Here is a 12862-nt window from a genome sequence, read left to right as displayed (position 1 = left end):
TAGACGATGGATCGTGTGGTGTGTCCAGGGTGGAAGCTGAAGGCATGAAGGTAGGCATAGCGGTCAGTGGGTTTTCGGTATAGGGTGGTGTTAACGTGGCCATCGCTTATTTGTACTGTGGTGTCTAGGAAGTGGACCTCCCGTGTAGATTGGTCCAGGCTGAGGTTGATGGTGGGGTGGAAGCTGTTAAAATCATGGTGGAATTCTTCCAGGGTCTCCTTCCCATGGGTCCAGATGATGAAGATGTCATAAATGTAGTGTAGGTAGAGAAGGGGCATGAGTGGACGAGAGCTGAGGAAACGTTGTTCCAAGTCAGCCATAAAAATGTTGGCATATTGTGGGGCCATGCGGGTGCCCATGGCGGTGCCACTGGTCTGGAGGTATATATTGTCACCAAATTTGAAATAATTGTACGTGAGGATAAAGTCACAGAGCTCAGCAACAAGTTGTGCTGTGTCATCATCAGGGATACTGTTCCTGACAGCTTGTATTCCATCTGTGTGTGGGATGTTTGTGTAGAGAACCTCTACATCCATGGTGGCTAGGATGATGTTTTCTGGGAGGTCACCAATGCATTGTAGTTTTCTCAGGAAATCAGTGGTGTCACGGAGATAGCTGGGAGTGCTGGTGGCGGGGGTCTGAGTAGGGAGACCACATATCCAGACAGTCCTTCAGTGAGAGTGCCAATGCCTGAGATGATGGGGCATCCAGGATGTCCACGTTTGTGGATCTTGGGTAGTAGATAGAATAACCCCGGTTGGAGCTCTAAGGGTATATTGATTTGTTCCTGTGTTAGTGTAGGGAGTGTCCTGAGTAGATGGTGCAGTTTCTTAGTGTATTCCTCAGTGGGATCTGAGGAAAGTGGACTGTAGAATTTTATATGACCTTTTTGAACAAAAATGGTAGTTTTTCAAATGAGCCCATCTGCAAACTGAAACCACTGCACTTTGCAGGTTATATATCCATGAATCATAACCTCTGCATTCCACACAAACCATTCCTGTAAACTGGATTGGTGGTATTTCATATGACCTGTCTCTGCTGTGAATAGGAAAAGATGTAGTAGTGGTAGTATTTATTATTGTTGCAATATGTAAAGCCTGCTAGGTGATATACACTACAAAGGTCTCCGCCCCTGGGGGTGTACAATGTAAATATAGACACGACATGATGAGTGATAGTCTCAATGAGTAGGGAGGTGGTGGGGGTCAGAGATTCAGCAATAAGATCTGTGACAGACCCAGACCAGTGGGGTACAGGAGTCTGGTAGAGGGCAAATATACTGGTCACTGGATGAGTAGTTTTCTGTTCCCTGAGTGACCAGAGCAGGGGCTGTACTAGAGTAATCAGGAACCTGCTAGAACCAGTTAAGGCAGGCAGGCTAATTAGGACACCTGGAGCCAATTAAGAAGAAGCTGCTAGAATCAATTAAGGCAGGCTAATCAGGGCACCTGGGTTTTAAAAGGAGCTCACTTCAGTTTGTGGTGGGAGTGTGAGGAGCTGGGAGCAAGAGGTGCAAGGAGGTGAGGGTGGGTGTGCTGCTGGAGGACTGAGGAGCACAGGCGTTATCAGACACCAGGAGGAAGATCCTGTGGTGAGAATAAGGAAGGTGTTTGGAGGAGGCCATGGGGAAGTAGCCCAGGGAGTTGTAGCTGTCATGCAGCAGTTACAGGAGGCACTATAGACAGCTGCAGTCCACAGGGCCCTGGGCTGAAACCTGGAGTAGAGGGCAGGCCTGGGTTCCCCCCAAACCTCCCAATTGACCTGGACTGTGGGTTCTTCCAGAGGGGAAGGTCACTGGGCTGTTCCCCAACCCACATGGTGAATCTCTGAGGCAAGAAAATCTGCCAATAAGCGCAGGACCCACCAAGGGTATGTCTACACCCAGCCGCTAGTTCGGCGGCTGGGAATCGAAGTTCCGGGTTTGATTTATCGCGTCTGGTCTGGACGCGATATATTGATCCCGGAAGCGCTCGCCGTCGACTGCAGTACTCCAGCTCGGCGAGAGGAGTACCGCGGAGTCGACGGGGAGCCTGCCTGCCACGTGTGGACCGCGTCTGAACCGCGGTAAGTTCGAACTAAGGTATGTCAACTTCAGCTACGTTATTCACGTAGCTGAAGTTGCGTACCTTAGTTCGAATTTGGGGGTTAGTGTAGACCAGGCCCAAGATAGAGGAGGAACTTTGTCACAGATCACACAGATAGTCAATTTGACCATGTGCACATCTTGGTGAGGCAGTTACATTTCATAAATAGAAATTCCATAAAAAAAACTTTGTTGAAAAGGGATTATAGCAATCATTTGAAACTGATCCCATCAGAGTTTTTATCCAATTTTGACAGGACATTTTCTGCCATATGTGACTAGCTGTTTGTTTCCCTCCCCCCACCTTGTGCCACTGCTCTCCATCTCTTCACCACAGCTTCACATCATACTTGCCCTTTATACCCTCATCCACCTCCCTTCAATGTCCTCTTTCCATTCAGCTTAGTTACCCCCTAACTAAATTCCATCTTTAACATTATTTTTTAAAGAAAACTCATGCAACAACTAAAACATGACATTTGCAGGCCATTATGCTGTTCTCTCTGCTTGCATGCTATATCCTCTTTCCCTATTTTGTCTGTTTAGATATTGAGCTCTGCAGGGTAAAGACTGTCTACTACTGTTTCCCATTGTGCCAGGCACTGTCCACCTTGTTTTTTTTTTATTGTTGTCCCCTATGCATTATGGTAATAAACATAATTAAGACTGTGTGACATATCCCCAAACCCTAGAAAGCAAGGAAATTCCAAATTATGGGACATTTCAACCATATCATAATGCCACACAACGTTTCTACTGTCAACGACAGATGCATTGTCAAAAGGAATTTTCTTCCGCTTCTAACAAGCGAGGAAATGACACACAACCCAGTAATCTCCCTCTGTATAATGCAGAACTTTAATTATAACTTCAGCAACATTAACAAATAATTTCAGGTTGATGTATGCACTCAGATTCAGTGTGTGATATGTCTTGTGTGTATATATAGGGGAAATATAAGGTTTTGTGCAATACTATGAGTCAAAATAACATGGTGAGTGTTAGTGTGCTTCCTTATCAGTTGCAAACAAAAGGAAGTTCCTTGTGATAGTGAAAATCCACTCTATAGGCATTAACATCTGGTTAACCACAGGTTAGCATGTCATTTCAAATGGGTATCATGAAAACATGAGTCTCAACAAAGAATTTGAATGAGAGGTTAGGGCCTAGTGACCAGAATTGAACAACTGTTCTCTAGGTAAGGGGTAGTATGGGAAAAGGCATTCCGCTGGCTATAGGAGATGTGGAGGAGGGGGGCATGGAGGCTGGCCTTACTGATAGAGGGGCGAGGTTTTTCAAACTGTAAACTGATCCCAACACCTAAAGATGATGCCCCCTGCATGGACCCTAGGCCATCACCTGTCACATCACATCTCCCTTTCCCGCACTGCACCAGCCTTGTCTATCTTAGGTACTTCTCTGGCCCCTATCACTGTAATATCTGAGTGCTTTACAATGTTAATGTATTGATTCTCCCACTATTTTGTGAGGCAGGGCAGGTCTGCAATCCCCATTGTACAGATAGGAAACTGAGGCACAGAGGGGCTAAGTGACTTGCCTAAGGTCACACAGGAAATCAATGGCAGAGTGGGGACCTGAACCTTGATTCTCCCAAGAACCAGGCTAGTGCCACAAGACCCCAAGCACTAAGCTTTGCTTCCCCTGCACAACACCCTATACAGGGCCAGTGCCTTGCCCCTCAGTAACCCTCCATGAAGACCCACCTTGTCAACCCTCATGATTCCCCCACCCCTCAGGCCCCGCTGTGATCCCTATCACTCAGTCAGGGCCAACCCTGTAAGGATCCATTCTTTTGCTCCTTATCTGACCCTCCCACCCTTCAGTAATAAATCCCTTGAAGTGGGGTTACCAACCCTTCATAACTGTCCTGGAGTCTCCAGGAATTAAAAATTAATTTTTAATTAATGATTATGTCATGTGATGAAACCTCCAGGAATACATCAAACCAAACTTGGCAACCCTACCTTGATGGGACCCAGCCTATAACCCCTCATGTGACCCCCTCCGCCCAGCCCCTCAGTGACACCCACCCTATGACCCCTCACATAATCCCCACCGCTCAATGACCCTCCTAACCCCAGGACCCACCCTGCCAGCCCTCATGTGATCCCCGCCTCTCACGTGACCCCACGGCCCCACCCCTCACTGACACCCCCGCGGGGGCCCAGCCTGTCACCACCACGTGACTCCCCGCCCCTCAGTGACACCCCCGCTGGGGCCCAGCCTATCACCCCCAGGCTCGTCCCCCCTTTCCCGCAGCCCACGTGCCGCTGAGACCCGCCCGGCCGCTCCGTCCCGAGCCCCTCCCAGTCTGCGGCGACTCAGCCAGCGGCAGCCTTGGGAGAAGGGCGGTGGCTGGGATCACGTGCGTCTCCCTGCTCAGCTGCTCCGACCCCGGTGCTGTCCCCAGCGCAGCCGCCACCGCCGAGACCCGGAGCCGCTGCCCCGCGCCGGCCGCCTGAGCGCCGCTGAGCCCGCGGTGCCGCCAGAGCTGGGAGGCGGGTCGGGGGCGCTGGCCGGGATGCTGACGCTGGTGGCCCGGCTGCTGGAGTGGCTGCGCTCGCTGTTCTGGAAGGAGGAGATGGAGCTCACCCTGGTGGGGCTGCAGTACTCGGGCAAGACCACCCTGCTCACCGTGCTGGCGGTACGGCGCCCGGCCACGGCCTCCCCGCGGCGTGGTTGTCGGTCCCCGGGAGAAGGTGGCCATGGCCCTGGCCCTCCTGGTGCTGGGGGGGGGGGAGGAGGCTGTGCCTCTAATGAGGCAGGGGGACTCTGTCTCTGGGGCGGGCGGGAGCTGTCTCTAATGAGGCGGGGGGCTCTGTCTTGGGGCTGTGCCTTTAATGAGATCGGAGGGTGTCGCTAGGGCAGGCGGGGGAGCTCTGTGTCTGGATGGGTGGGGGGCAGTGTCTCTGGGGGGGGCTGTGTCTGGGACCCTGTCACTGGCGTAGGGGTGTGTGTGTGTCTCTTTTAAGGGGACAGGGGGACCCTCTCTGCTGCGAGAGGGCTGTCTCTGGGACTGTCTCGCTTTTGGGGAAATGGAGGTGGTCTGTCCCTGGGTTTGGATTCAGCAGGCCCCCAGCCCTGCCTGCTGGATGAACCTTGTCTGTGGTTGGTTTCCCTCCTGGGAGTGAGCCCTTGGGGCGATGTGTAGTAATACAGCGGTTCGGAGTCTGGGGCACCCGGGGGGCCTGCGAGCAGGTTTCAGGTGGTCTGCCAAGCATGGCTGGCATTAGACTCGCTAGGGCCCAGGACAGAAAACTGAAGACCTGCCACATGGGATTGCAGCCCTGGGGCCCCAAGTCCCTCTACCCCAGGCTGAAGTGGAAGTCTGAGCAACTTAGCTTTGCGGTTCCCCCTGAAGTGGGGGGGCCTAAGGCAATTGCTCTCCCTGCTACCCCCTACTGCAGGCCCTGGCATTTATATGCAGGAAAACAGTTGTGGTATAGCTGGGCCATGGAGTTTTTATAGCATGTTGGGGGAGGGGGCCCCAGAAAGAAAAAGATTGAGAACCCTTGTAGTAGTACATGGGGGGGGGGGGCATGATTTGTATTTGAGGCTGGGAAGCAGATGGTTGCTAGAAACTTTGTTAGGATTTCTAGTACCTTGTAGCTGAATGCCTGGCACCTCTCTTCCCTCCTGCTCACCTCCCCATCCCCTCACAAGAGATGTTTATTGCCTGTGGTGAAGTCCTCATCCTGTCATAAGATCTCTGTAGGAGTGGGGGATGGGAAGAACCCTGGGACAGTGACCATTTCGCAACCGCTTTAATATCACACCAACAACAGATGTGAGTTTAAAGTAAGTTAGAGATGAGAAAATAGCTTTTTGATTATCAGGTTCATCCATCTCACTGCGAATCCCCCAGGCAAAGGATATTTGTACATTATACAGTCACTTTTTCTACAATAAAATAGTGTTTTGTTTATATAAATCCTCACATCAACACCTTCTATCTAGCCAAAATGCACCTGATAAAATAATGTTCTAGTCTGTCACTGAGACTTTATCGCCACCTTCACTGAATCCCTTCAGTGACTGCCACTCATCCATCACATCAAGTTTTAAACTTTTTTCACCTTACTTTTAATGGGTTTACATCAGCTTATGTGTCTGATGTACTGTAGAATTGTGTCCTCCTCACATGATGGTGGCCTCAATGTCCTGTTCATCTCCTCCTCCCACTTCCATTTACATGCCTCTTTCCATTCTGTCCCTGTGCTTAGAATGCCCACTCCATATCAGTTTGTCAAACCACCACTCCTCACATTCAAGTCCCTCCAAAAGATTTGCTTCCCTGATACCAAAAAGATGCAGACTGAATATTAGAGTTGTTTGGAACATGGAATACCTTTTCTGTAGGAAATTCCAAAATTTAGTTAGAATAGGAATGTAACAATAATTTTTCAAAATGTCCATTGGAGCAAAATTCTGTAAATTCATTTTGGAAGAATCCAAATGACATTTTATTTTGACTGTGTCAAAACATTTTGGTTTGATAAGGTCGAAACATTTAGTTTTGACTTTATAACATTATAATCAACAAGACTTATGTAATGTAATATAAAGGTTGAAAGATTTTTACTATGATGTCATGGCAGCCAAGGAGCTAGGTAATAGGCAAGCTGGCCAGCAGGTAGCGATCTGAGGAGCTGACCAGTGTTCCCTCTAATTTGCCGCACACGTGTGCGGAATAAATTTTGTTATGTGCACCAATACAAAGGCAAAATGTGACACATCACCTCCATATTGGTGCACATAACAAAATTCATATGGTGGGGGTGGGGCCAAGGGTTCGGTGTGTGGTAGGGGGCTCAGAGCTGGGGCAGAGGGCTGAGGTGCGGGGGGTGAGGACTCTGGAGTGGAGCTGAGGATGAGGAGTTCAGGGCTGGGGCAGAGGGTTAGGTTGTGGGGGGTGAGGGCTCCAGCTGGGGGTGTGAGCTCTGGGGTGGGGCCAGGAATGAGGAGTTTGGGGTGCAGGCTGCCTCGGGGCTACAGCGGGGAGAGAGGATTCCCCCCCAGTTCTCTCTCCCTGCAGCAGCACTTGGGCTGGGGCTGCAGGATAGGCACCTTTCCTCTGGCCGTGGTAGGTCCAGGCCGGGGCTAGAGGAGGGGCGCCTCTCCCCCGGGCCGCGGCAAGGCTGGGGCTGGGCTGGGTTGGGGCCGGCAGCCCTGAGTGCCTGCGCGGCGCTTAATAGGCTGCTGCTCAGCTTCGAGGGAACTTAGGAACTGACCAGCGGGTCTGCCATTCTGCCTGACTTCTTCCGAAAGTTTCAGTGGAATAGACACATTCCCATGGAACATTTTGATTCCATCAAATCAGCGTTTTCTGATGGAAAATTGTTCTGTCAGAAAACTTTCGACCAGCCCCACCTTGTCAGTATGTACTGATCAGCTAAGCTATCTATCTATCTTATCTATCTGTTTATCTATTGTTACTCAAAGTTAATCTTTCCTTTGGGCTTCCCAATGCATCCCATTGTCTCCATTTAGCCTGTCATTGTTACTGTGATAAATGAGAGGGGGGTAGTTCTCTTTTGTGGACACCCAGCCAGCCAGTTAGCATAGAATCTCTCTTGGTAGCTCTTCTCCACTTGCTTTATCTGTAAAGGGTTAAAAAGTCTGACTGCATGCATAGGTAAAGGGAAATGAGTGGGCACCTGACCAAAAGAGCCAATGGGAGGGCTAGAACTTTTTAAAATTGGGGAAAAAACTTTTCCCTTGGTCGGTCTGTCCGTTGCTCTCCGGAGAGAGGAGACACATAGCAGCAATGCTATAAGAAGCTTTAAGCCAGGTATGGAAAATCATCAGATCATACCTAGAACTATTTATTTGAACCCCAGATATGTAAGTAAATCAGGGAATGTCTAGGAAAATGCGATTAGGATTATTTCTTTTATTTCTTATTGGCTCGTGAACTCCTCTGTGCTAACCCCCAAAAGCTTTTGTTTTGCTTGTAACCTTTAAGCTGGACCTCAAGAAAATCATTCTTGATGCTTAATTATTATATTTGCTCTTTTTAATCTAGCAATAGCCTGAGTTTCCGGATGTATTTTCTTTCTTTTTGTTTTTAATAAAATTTACCTTTTTTTAAGAACGGGATTGGTTTTTTTTGTGTCCTAAGAGGTTTGTGCATATGTTGTTTAATTAGCTGTTGGCAACAGCTGATTTCCTTTGTTTTTTTTCCTCAGCTCTTCCCCGGAGGGGGAGTGAAAGAGCTTGAGAGTACCCCCACAGGAAAGAATCCCAAGTGTGCCTTCCTGGGCTCTCAAAGGGGTTCTGCACTTGGGTGGTGGCAGCATCTACCCATTCAAGGTCAAAGAAAAGCTGTAACCTTGGGAGTTTAATACCAGCCTGGAGTGGCCAGTATTAATTTTTAGAATCCTTGTGGGCCCCCACCTTCTGCACTCAAAGTGCCAGAGTGGGGAATCAGCCTTGACAGTTACTACTAACTTATGTTGCAGTATCACCCATATAGACACTTGAAGAGTCAGTCCCTACCCTGAAAAGATGGCAGTTTCAGAAGACAAAAAACAGAGGAAGCATGGGAGGAAGGGATACAACATATAAGCAAGTGATTGGGGTGGTGGTAAGCACACAACTTTAGTCCCACATTTGTTTTACTTTATAATATGGGGACCAAGGTGCGATGAAGGGAAATGGCGGCGGGGGGTGGGTGGGGAGTGAGATCAGAAGAGGAAGGAAGCAAGATAGAAGGGAAAAAAGAAGAGAAGCGTGCAGGTATTGGAGAATGAGGCTAGCAGTGGGGCCACTGGGAGGGTATGTTGTGAGGAAGACCATCAATCAGCAAACAGAAAAGGATGTCTGCAGTTCAGATTGTAAAAGGCAGTTTGCTGACTTATCTGGCATGCGGGTGATCTGATGATATGGGCCTCAGCAGTGTTGCTGTTAATCTAGTCTCCAGCCGAGGAGCATTCAGCTCACAAGGGCTTGCTCTGCCCTTGGGAGTTCTTGCTTGGCAAACAATAAATCATCTTGCCACTTGCAACCATTGCAAAAATAGAAATAGTCTTACAATAAGACGACAGCACCAGTGTAATAAGAAGTGCGGGTGTTAGTGCTTAATGATTTACATTGCAAGGAGTTGGCTTCCCACTAGCAGTGTGTTTATGGTGCTCTCTGCAGGTATACTGGGACTGGCACAAACTCTAAACCTTCTGCTGTAGGTTAGAGGAGAACAAGTTAACTCAGAAATAACACCTTTTGGTTTTGGGCTGCATTTACATTAGCAAACTTTGTGGCTATAAGTCACCACATCACAGCTCAACCAGTGGTAGCAATGTTGGACAGGACTCTCAACTTCTTGTTGTCATGTTATGTAATTCTACTCAGAATGGGCTAGACAATATGGCGGTACAAAAAAAATCTGCACTGTGCACACTACAGTTTCTGTCATTGCTATAATCAGTGGAGATGCACTAGTGAAAAATTACATGTCTAATTTCTGCTAGCACAGATGCAGTCTAAGAAGAATGTTATGAAATGAATCACTTTTGACCATGGTTTCTGATTTGGGGAAGGGCACAGATTGCAGCTATGGAAAAGCACATGTATTGTGTCCTTCAAGTTGGAGATAAGGTGTCATGATAGAGAAGTGTTCGTTGGGAACCAATTCTGAAGTAAACAGTCCAGGATAAGTGGTTCACAGTGGATTATTCTTGACTACAATAGACCTGAGGGGAGGGGATTGGAAGTGTGTGGGGGGAAGAGGGGGGAAAGTTTGAATGGGAAAAGAGAAACCATCATGACAAGGGACTGTGGTGGACCATAAAACACAGTGTTAGGATGTCGTTTGTATTGCAGTAGCTTCAGAGATCCTTGTCAGGGTTCCACTGTGCTAAGCCATGTACAAACACATTGTGAGACAGTCCTTGCCCTGAAGAGCTTGGGCAAGATTTTGCCCTGTTCTACCAGTGTAAATCCAGACAAATTCTATTGTCTGTAAAGGAGTTATTTTGGATTTTAGCCCATATAACAGAGCAGAATCTGGGCCATTGTTAATGGTAAGAGTGACTGTTAATGAAAATAGTCCATATAGTTATGATAACTCAGTATTTGGAGGCATTTAATTCAGTATCCCAAAGCATTTATAAATCCATATTTGTAAGCATGTGTAACGCAGGCACTCAGGCTAGATGATTACAATGGTCACTTCTGGCTTTGGAAGCTATGAAAAATTCATTTCAAACCCCTCAAGCATCAAATCTATTGTTTCCTTTAGATTGTCGTTTGTTTTATTGAAATATGATAGAATAAGGATGTCTGACTGTACACCCCTGAACATTGCAAAAACAAGATATGTATCTTGTGGAACCTTCCCAGGAAGTAAAGTCGGTTTTATCGGATTTATTCTTTTCACTTCAAGGCTCCTTATAGCGCTTGAAACAATCTTATCACAACAGATCCTTGATAAGAAACTATATGTTAATTGGGCAATGATTAGTAATCTCTCTCCCGCCCCCCCCCCCCCCATCCTTGTCTTTCAGCTAGAAAGTCCAAGATTGTATATGGAGAAAAGAACTATAAAAATAATGTTGTCCAGCTTGTAACTGTTTCCTTTCTACCATAATAGAAACATCTCAGAAAGATAAGACCAAATATCTAAACAGGAGACATTAATTGTTTGAGGACCCCAATATATACATTGTATCTCCAATACCAGGGCAGTTATGCCTTTTATTTTATTATGTATGTCTTCCTATTTAACATGTCTGATGTATACTTTACTAATAAAAATGGAAGATTTACTTTCTTAGGATTTACCAAAATCATGACTTTTAATGGATTCCTGGTGTAACTATCTAATTCCCTCCCTCCCCCTCAAGATTCAGTATTTAAAGAATAATCACATTTCTTCTGGTTTCTCGCTTTGAAAGTCAGTTCAGCATAAAATAAATATTCAGCATAAAATATTGAACAAATTAGACCAATGTCTTTACCAGAAGATTGAAACTAACTAGGCTTTGTCTGATTTTATTCAATTCCAAATTTCTGCTTCTGTTGCTGCTAGGCATGTGGTTTTATGTAGGAGCACAGGTACAATTGTGTTTAGTGATGATTTTTGCACGTGGAGGCATTTATAGAAAATGACTGTCAAGGGTTCCTTCCCCATTCTGAACTCTGGGGTACAGATGTGGGGACCCGCATGAAAGACCCCCTAAGCTTATTTTTACCAGCTTAGGTTAAAAACTTTCCCAAGGCACAAATTCCACCTTGCCTTGAACAGTATGCTGCCACCACCAAGTGATTTAGACAAAGAATCAGGGAAAGGACCACTTGGAGTCCTATTCCCCCCAAAATATTCCCCCATACCCTGCCCCCCCCCCCCCTTTCCTGGGGAAGGCTTGAGAATAATATCCTCACCAATTGGTACAGGTGAACACAAACCCAATTGAAACAAACAATGAAAAATCAATCGGGTTCTTAAAAGAAGAGTTTTAATTAAAAAAAAAAAAGGTAAAAGAATCACCCCTGTAAAATCAGGATGGTAAGTACTTTGCAGAATAACAGAAGACTCAAAAACACAGAGGATTTCCCCTCTAGGCAAAACTTTAAAGTTACAAAAACAGGGATAAACCTCCCTCTTAGCACAGGGAAAATTCACAAGCTAAAACAAAAGGTAATCTAATGCATTTCTTTGCTATTACTTACTATTTTTGCAAGACTAGATGCTTAGTTCAAATATGGCTTAGGGAGATGTATTTTCCCTGCCCTATTTCCTTGTTGACTCCGGGAGAGACAGACAAAAAACCTTCCCCCCAGATTTGAAAGCGTCTTCTCCCCTTATTGGTCCTGTTGGTCAGGTGCCACCCAGGTTATCTGAGCTTCTTAACCCTTTACAGGTAAAAAAGGAATTAAATGCTACCCGTAGCTGTATGTTTATGACCGTGACTGAAACAAAGAACGAGAGAGAGAGACACAGAAACAAAGGATGGGGGCAAAGCATGGGAGAAAATGTATCTATAAGACTGCCTATAGAGAAGTTTGGTATCCTGGGAACAATATACCCTGAACAAACCAAGGAACTAACTAATAGAAGTTGTTTTAATCTGAAAGATAGAGAACATTAAAAAAAAATCAAGTGAGAGCAACAGATCTTTATTGAAAGTTATGTGACTTTTTAAGCCCTAGACTAAAACTGGTTTACCATAGTTGGTAGATAAAGGATAGAGTGATGGAATCTTATCCTCTTAACCCCAGTTAATGAAGGGGAAAGATGCAGCAGGTCTGGTGTGACCAGTGATAACATTAAGAATCAGTCAGTTGTCAAGTAGCATAGAAAATAGCTCCAATGTAATGTTGTTCGTGGGACAAAATGCCTACTATATTTATTAAAGGTACATTTTTGGAGATGATGGATGGTGAGGGCATAGTGAGTCCTCTACTTAGGTTCTCATTTTTCACCTCCTCCTCTCTCATGGTATTATGGTAAAGTGCGCTTTAACAAAAACTAAGTTCCTTTATTGTAGCAATGTTCATTTCAATTGTGAGGCACTGGACAGGACTCCCCTTAACCCAGTGGTTCTCAAACTTTTGTACTGGTGACCCCTTTCACATAGCAAGCCTCTGAGTGCGACCCCCCCCCCCATAAATTAAAAATACTTTTTTATATATTTAACACCATTATAAATGCTGGAGGCAAAGCAGGGTTTGGAGTGGAGGCTGACAGCTTGTGACCCCCCATGTAATAACCTCATGACCCCCAGTTTGAGAACCCCCACCTTAACCTTTTGTATG

At 46.4% G+C, this 12862-nt stretch overlaps 1 protein-coding gene across 2 annotated transcripts in view; it reads left to right on the top strand.

Annotated features, from left to right (window-relative positions):
• Positions 1 to 4616: 4616 nt before the first annotated feature.
• LOC135893639 (ADP-ribosylation factor-like protein 8B) overlaps positions 4617 to 12862 on the top strand; it is a 33831-nt gene continuing 25585 nt past the window's right edge. For both annotated transcript variants that reach the window (XM_065421501.1, XM_065421493.1), the window contains exon 1: positions 4617 to 4751. In XM_065421501.1, coding sequence (XP_065277573.1) covers positions 4629 to 4751 — 123 coding nt within the window. In that variant the 5' untranslated portion in view covers positions 4617 to 4628. The remainder of the gene's footprint in view (positions 4752 to 12862) is intronic.

Source organism: Emys orbicularis, chromosome 1 (genome assembly GCF_028017835.1).
Source record: "Emys orbicularis isolate rEmyOrb1 chromosome 1, rEmyOrb1.hap1, whole genome shotgun sequence".
NCBI classification, from domain to species: domain Eukaryota; kingdom Metazoa; phylum Chordata; order Testudines; family Emydidae; genus Emys; species Emys orbicularis.
This window is presented reverse-complemented; position numbering and strand designations above follow the sequence as displayed.